This window comes from Dermacentor silvarum, chromosome 4 (genome assembly GCF_013339745.2).
Source record: "Dermacentor silvarum isolate Dsil-2018 chromosome 4, BIME_Dsil_1.4, whole genome shotgun sequence".
NCBI lineage: Eukaryota > Metazoa > Arthropoda > Arachnida > Ixodida > Ixodidae > Dermacentor > Dermacentor silvarum.
In genome coordinates this window covers 136399548-136407359 of record NC_051157.2, presented here as the reverse complement: position 1 = coordinate 136407359, position 7812 = coordinate 136399548, and the positions used below count along the sequence as shown (strand labels likewise).

The 7812-nt window shown below is 44.0% G+C and overlaps 1 protein-coding gene across 2 annotated transcripts; it reads right to left on the bottom strand.

Annotated features, from left to right (window-relative positions):
• Positions 1–639: 639 nt before the first annotated feature.
• LOC119450652 (uncharacterized) lies at positions 640–7238 on the bottom strand. 2 transcript variants are annotated; one of them, XM_049666106.1, is made up of 3 exons: positions 6982–7238; positions 5759–6197; positions 640–2693 (listed from the first exon to the last, which is right to left on the bottom strand). In XM_049666106.1, exons 2-3 carry the CDS (start codon positions 6190–6192, stop codon positions 2678–2680), a joined length of 450 nt encoding a protein of 149 aa, XP_049522063.1. In that variant the 5' UTR covers positions 6193–6197; positions 6982–7238; the 3' UTR covers positions 640–2677. The 2 variants fall into 2 exon arrangements, with proteins under 2 accessions (XP_049522063.1, XP_049522062.1); XM_049666105.1 differs by having other exon boundaries at positions 5759–6210; positions 6997–7238.
• Positions 7239–7812: the final 574 nt, after the last annotated feature.

Here is a 7812-nt window from a genome sequence, read left to right as displayed (position 1 = left end):
CAAAAACACCTTCGTACCAAGCTTTGGGGGAAAGGAAACAAAGATATTCGTCGTGTAGAAGCTTCGTTTTTAAGAATTGATTTTTTTTTGGTCAGACTGCCTGTCAATAGAATAGGCTTCTAGCAAAAACTGTGTAACAGTCCTCGTGCACATCTATTGCAGCGGCACTAGAAGAACATTTATCATTGGGATATCGCTTTATTTTTCTCGGCATCCGGCCACGTGGTCACCCACGCCATTTTTATTTTTGAGATTTATCTTATATTCGTGGACAGCTTGATAAGGAAGTGGTCGTGTAAATTGTACCTTGTGTAAATGCTGTCACCATTGTTGCACTTCTGTGAATGAAATCCTGAGGGTTCTTGTGGTGTCCTTTCTGTATACTCGTGCTTTCTTTAACACCACAATTTGATCTGTTATTTCGTTTCATTTAAGCGTTGTGTAAAGCTTATTCTTTGTATCGTACAAGCCAAACTTGCTGGAAGTATACTACGTGTGGCAATGTTAAGCGATGTTTGTTGTGACACAACATTTTTGTCAATTCTGCACACCGACTACTGCAAGTGGCCTTCCCGAATGCCAGCAGCGCTAGGTAAGTATATAAATAAGTAGGCAAATAAATGTAAGAAAATGTTACGTAGTAAATTTTTATTCAATAACTACTACAATAACAGAAGTATGAGGTACTAACGACTGATAAACTGCGCTGCTTCACGCTCACGGGAAAAAGAAAAAAAAGAACAAGTGCTACGGACTCAGGAAAGCATACCGTTAGAACAGTTGGGCAAAACACCGCAGCGCGGGTCGAGTCATTGCATATTATCTCAAATTACGGAAGATAGTTTCATTTTAGCCTCCGTTCACAGAAACTCACGATGAAAAATAAAATTGAGCCCACAGTGGCAGCGCCGATTTTTCGGACTCACGAACCTCTTAAACTTCAGCACCAGATGTCTAAAAACAAATTTTCACATGGAATGGCTAGCTTCAAAAACAAATACAGGACTAGTATATGGTAAACGGAATTATTTATTCAATTTTTTTACACAATACGTACACAGCCAATTTCAGTATGTACAAGTGCGCTATACAATAACAAATGTAAACAATGCATAACACAGAACGTCCGCTGCGTCAAATATGTTTCGTTTTGTTTAGCTGACACCAGTATCTGACAGCACAACTGCATAGCAAAGTAACATTGACGCTTCATGGCATTTGAGCTTCCTACTGCTTATTTTTCACTGCGATTCGGCAGCCAGAATATATGTCCTCTTTAACAACAGTTATCTCTCGGGGATAAACATCTACACCACGACAGCAAAAGGACTTCTAACGGAAAGTAACAAATTAAAAGTCGCTCTTTCAAGACCAACGTTCTCTCTCTCTCTCTCTCTCTCTATATATATATATATATATATATATATATATATATAGTATCGCTGATTAGGTCAACCTTATTCAGCTTATTGTTTTGTTTGCTTTTACATTATGTTTCCGGGTCTAGCCTTACAGGCTGGGAAAACAGTCATATGACAAAACCGGCATACTTGAACAAAGCTAGCTGCAACGGTGCAAAAATAAGCTTTATTTCGAAACACTTATTGGCTTCAAGCGGTGCATTTAGTTGAACGGATGCATGACACGATGGGTCCTTTCACTCAGGAAGGCAATATTTGCTGGCTCCGTACTCAGGTGGGTCTTAAGTTCACTAACAAATATTCTTATGCCCCATTGCAAACAAAGATAAGTTTCATGTCAGATTAAATACTTGTGTGAAGAAAACAAAGACATGTCGAGCTAAAGGAGTTCTTACGTCAGCAGGACAAAAGAGCAAGGGTTGTTTTCAAGTGCCCATACGCGAGCAGTCCATTCAGACGCAATATTCTCTACATGCGATGTAACATAACAGGTATATGGGCCCATTCACACTTGCGACTGGGCGAGGTCGCGCGACCAATTGCGACTGGCGACCAGAAAACTACTCAAGACGAACGATGTTCACACCTACAAATGCGACCGACGAGTCGCTAAACCGAAATGTATCACGATATGCCGTTCACGTCTGCTTGAAATGTCATCGCCGCGTAAAATAAGCGTCTGCGTATACGGACGTCCTGTTCCTTCGCATCTGATTGGTTCAGCTGTTCTGCGACTGCGGTCGCGCGACTGAAAAATCGAGCAGTGAGCGACTGGCCCGAAAAGGTCGCATTTCGAGAAAAGCGACCATTTGCGACTACTTGCGACTGGTCGCTTTGCGACCAACTTGGTCGCGCGACCTCGCCTAGTCGCAAGTGTGAATGGGCCCATATACCAATAAGATACGGAAAAAATGATATATTTGCGCTGGTATAAACATGCAGTGAATCACCAGTGGCGCTGATCACACTTCTCGAAGGCGTTGTAATCATAATGAATAGCGTCTACTCTATGACGAAAGACGTGCCACGACTATGGAAATAAATATAAATTTGATCAGACCTTGTACGCCATAAACTTTCCTTTAAAGTGTGTCGATTGAGCAAGCGCTTCCATTCACAATCCCAACTGCATTCAAAATTCCACTATAGCGCGCTAAAATTTACGACGCCACAACTGAAACAGAGAAGCCGTGTTCCCATTCCACACATTGGCGCAGGTTGCTTGAAGATAATGACGCCTTTGAGTCTTCCGCACTTCATCCATGGTGGAGCCTACGTGGGAAAGAAGAGGAGAGAAAGTATTGAGGTTTCTATTATTACAATGAGTGGTTTAGTGTAGGCGCCCCGTTCATGTCTAATACATTTCTCATAAGGGCTTATCGAATGGCCACAAACGAGTAGTTTATCAACTCAACAACGGTTTAAGTGTTGTTATGGAGACGGCTTCAATAGTTTTCTGTTCACATGGTCTATCGAGTAGATGACACTTTTTGATGATGAGTAGGCAAATACTTTCCGTGATGGGGAACTTCCACCAAGGACAGTGCCGTCAAAGACACTTCTTTTGAGATTGTAGGAACAGTTGAACGGCCATCAGGCTTGCCTTGTGGAAGCGACAATAGTATATCACATTCGATAATGTTAGCGCACCTCGAAGTGTGATCGACTCGATAGCCATTGAAAGGTTCCCGTGTGACACGGGTATGTCGATATTCACAGGATGAGGGATATTTATTTTATTTGAAAAATACTGCGGACAAGAAGTCCAAGCAGGGTGAGCAAGAGACACAATATTATTTACACAAAAGAACAGGATGAAACAAGCTTGTGACAAGGTTCTCATCAGAAGGTCTTCAATGGTCAGACTAGCTGTGTTTCTATTTCCGACTACCAATATATTTACTAATTTTTGTCATTTCCTTGAATGTATAAACTGCAGAAAAAAGTAATTTAAACCAATTCTCGACATTACCTACTGTGCTTCAGAAGATTTTCTGAACAGGAGGTTAATTAACAGACGCTCACGATGAAGCAATTGGTGCGTGTGAATCGACTCTAAGACTCGCGTAACAACCTAGCTCCTACGTCAGTTAGTTTTGTTTATAACTGTCAGCGTGGAAGAAGGCAGAATTAAAAAAACCTATCAAGAAATACCTTGCTGGCTTTGATATCCTCGCCTATACAGCATATATAAAAGAACGAGGACGACCATGCCGTGCACAACGCACAGGACTTGCGCTCTAATAAATTTCGTAAGAAGATTTTATTAGCGTCCTTTGCTGGTTGTCATAATTCTCTACGAGGCTGGACACAACTCAGAGGGTAATAATTATGCGAATCCCAATAGCTGTGGGAATCCGTTTAACCGAAGCTTTGATACGCGCTTGCGAGGAACGCGGTTCATGTTTATCGACCGCTTTTAAGTACAGAGCACTTAGTAACAGGCCAAGTTGGACACATTTACGCAGGGAAACGCCTCACTGAACATAAACTTGTGGCGCACGCACGTGCTGATCCAGCGCAAGGTCAGGAAGGAATGACGACTACGGTATGACGACAACAGCGTGATGACAATGAAATGACCATGACGGCATGGAATGACAAGACGACTGAGTGATGATAAAAGCATGACGTCAAAGTGCTGACGACGCTAGAATGATGGCGATGGAACGACCACGACTGCTTCGTGAAGACGGCATGACCACAATGGTATGACAATGACTGTGCGACGGCGACGTAACGACAACGATGACAAGCGGACGCAATGACAACAACGGCGTAGTGCCAATTGAATGACGACTGCATAACAATGATGTGGTGACGGCTACGTATGATCACCATGGAATGACAGCGAGGGAATGAATCTGGTATGACAACGGGGAATATCGACAATTGTGACAACGGAATGCATGCACCTAAATCCGGATGCTTGCCATCTTCTGCCATATTACAAACTTCCCACGCGATTGGGGGCCTGTTCCCTGTTTCCTGTTAACAGCAAAACAAAGCACCGCTGATGTGAGAGGGGGCGCTAAGCGAGTAGATTCTATTTCCTCCAGATATTTTTGAACTATCCCTCGCCTGATATCTTATAGATGCAACGATCCGTTCTAGTTCGCAGCCACTAGTTTTGCTAGCCGTCGATGTGACTTCTTTCTCTTGAAATATGCAGAAATTTTGAGGGTTTTCCTTTACTCAATGCGATCGCTAAAATACTACTTTATTGTGCTACTAATGGAGAGCGCGCTATTGTAAATCCTGAACATGAAGGCTGCATCTTTATGGAGAGAAAAGACAAAATGACATCATTGCCTTTCCGCCTTTTTTGTCGTACACAGTGTAATTTTGTTTTAGTAGTATACAACTAAATAGCTTTCCTATATAAGTGCAACATATTTCAGTTGAGTATATGGATGTGACCATTAGCGATGCTACACGGAGCTTCGCCCGGAAATTGAAAGTTCAGTCACCACTTGTTTTTATTCTTTTGCGCTGTATCCTGCAAAAGTGTGGCTGCTTACGAACTTGATATTGTTCCTTGCATGAAAGTGCTCCGTTTCACCAGTATGTTAAAGCTAGCAATATATTTGTACCACTAGCAATGTACTCAATGTACCCCTTACACATCATAAAGTATACTATCTTCAATTTTTTAATTAACTCAGAAGGGAATACGTGAAATAATCATCCCATATATAAACTCGGATGCGGACGTAACAATATGGATGTTGTCGAAGTTTCTTGTGTTGCCGTATATATGTTTGTCGTAGTTTCGATTATAATTGAGGCTTAGTTATTCGAGACCATTGTGCTGTTGCGGAAAACGAAACGCACCCGTGAAGTGTGTTCAAATTACCAAAATTTGACATTAAACTTAAAGATGCAGCATGAAAATGCTAACGAGACGATTTTACACCTTTATCTGTGTTTACCCAACAACAAAAATGAATTTTTAGGAACATAGACGTGAAGAAACGTTTACTTTCTGCCCATGCTTGGAGATGCTGCCTGTAGCATCTAAACGCGGTATGAAAAAAAAGAGGGGGGGAGGGTTCACGATGGTAACATAATTTGTCGTAATAGCAACTAATTTCAGAAACTGTGGATAAGCAGTCTTGGGGTCTGATATAGATATAGCCGAAATGTGCTTGGGTGCGTTTGGCAGACAAGGACATAGTGAGGCGCACTTGTTCTTCCAAGGGCACTGCCAGCACATCATAAACTATCAACCCGTGCAAGAAGCAGTAATCTATAAATTTGATGGGAAAGCATAAGTTTAATGTTTAAAATACGTTATACCACACAGGTCAAGTACCAATCTAAGCAGCTGCACTCACAAGTGTAGCTTGTGCTTGAGCTTGTGCAAGAGACCGTGGTGGTGGCCGCCACCTCCGTAGCTGTATCCGCCGCCATATCCGCCTCCGCCATGGCCGTATCCTCCTCCACCGTATCCACCGCGATGACCACCGGACGTGTGGCGCACCTCCTTTGTGATCTTTACGTTGACGTCGACCACGGCGTGGACTTGCTTCGTGGGCACATGTTTCACGTGACCACCGTCGTGATGGTGGCCACCGCCACCGCCACCGTAGCCACCTCCACCTCCGTAGCCGCCTCCACCTCCCCAACCTCCGCCGCCACCATATCCGCCACCTCCTCCTCCGCCCCAACCACCGCCACCACCGTAGCCACCTCCTCCGCCGTAGCCGCCGCCAAGCACTTCGTGCAAAAGCACGGCTGATGTCAACACAAGTACTATGCAGATCTTCATACTGCCTTGTTCTCTCTTCTGTAAATAAGAAAGCAAAAGATGCATGAGTAATTTACGAAGCGTCAGCTTTCAACAATGTTTAAGTAAAGTGGTTTTTTTTTAAGATTATATTGCGCTCGCTGATTTCTCACGCAAAACTCCCATTCCCAAAAACAGCATACAAGAAAACCTAAAGCTGCATTGTCTGATCATGGCAAAATGACTACTGTGGCTTAAATCCGTATTTTTGGTACAGAACGAGACCAACCAGCGCTTATCCTACACTCTCCAGAGCTATAATTGTGCCTATTCCAGGTCGTGGGCCTCTACCGTGAAACGTTTCATCTTCAGTAGTGAAACGCGAAAGTATTGTGTGAGCGCAACTTGAAATATTATTTACCTGCATGTGAAAAGACAAAAAGCGGCATCACTGTCGCAATGAAAACAGCTAGCCGAATGAATAAACGGACTGAGCCAATTGCGGCCTTTTTGTATCCTTTTTCTCACGCAGCATTCAACATGTCGTGGAAGTGCAGGGGAAACAAACATTTCACATTATCGGAAGTTACCGCGGCTAGCACAAATAGTCATCATCTCAATTCTATCAGCACACCGTATATGTAAGTAAGTGATAACAACAACAAGCCTATGAAGTTGGTAAACTTATAACGTCAAGAGAAACCTAAAAGTCACGTCTCAGTGGGATGCAGTGGTGCCCTTGCTACCCGATTGCAGGGCTTCGAACCAGCCGGCACGTACTGCATACCCAGTCCAACAACGCGAACAGTGGAATCGGACCACAGCGTGAACTAAGTCAGAACTCACCTTTGGCACGTCGACGTCTGAGCTGAACCGCTGACAGATGTGGAATGGTCACTCAGGGACACTTGCCAGCCGTCTAATACCGACGTTCGCCATATCCTCCGGGGAAATACCGCAGCTTGCAAGCGTGCGTCCCGAGTACGCAACCAGGGTCAGGGTCAGTGCTGGCGCTCGCGGCATACTCGGCCGGCCGTATGCATCGTAAACGAGCTCTTGCCATTCCACGTCTCGCGTCTCCTTAATGGTCTCCCGAAACGAGCCTCTCTGGCCATCAAAGTGTCCCCAGCTACAGCACAATCTTTGTCTTTGTTTTGTGCCTGACGTCATCCGAGTGGGAGGAACACTTCGGTGTCACAATACCCCGGATGCAACGACGCGGAGTTTATTTCAGCACCTACCCATCAGACGTGCTGTCGGAAAAAACGCATGGCGCTTTCGCCGAAGGAAAGGCGAAAATGGTGATCGCATGTAGCTTGTAAACAATTCAAGGCTGCGAAAAGTGAACCCTGGTGGCCGATTCAAACTTACGCTATAATATTTAGTAAAACGAGCCTCCCATATATGATGTCCGACATGGCTAAAAAGCAAAGAGGCCAACAAAGAAAGGAAGGAGCAAGATGTACACGCAAATACAAGTGCGTTGTACGTCCGACAAGGAAAGAGTTGCATTTACGTGTTTACATTCATCCTTTCGGCTAATGCTGCCGAGACTGCGACTTTCATGCGTACGGTCAGTTGAGCTCTTGGGAATATGCCAAACTGCTCGGATGCCTGTTATTATAGCAAGTGATCTTCAATGTTTCTGGTATGTGGTTTCTT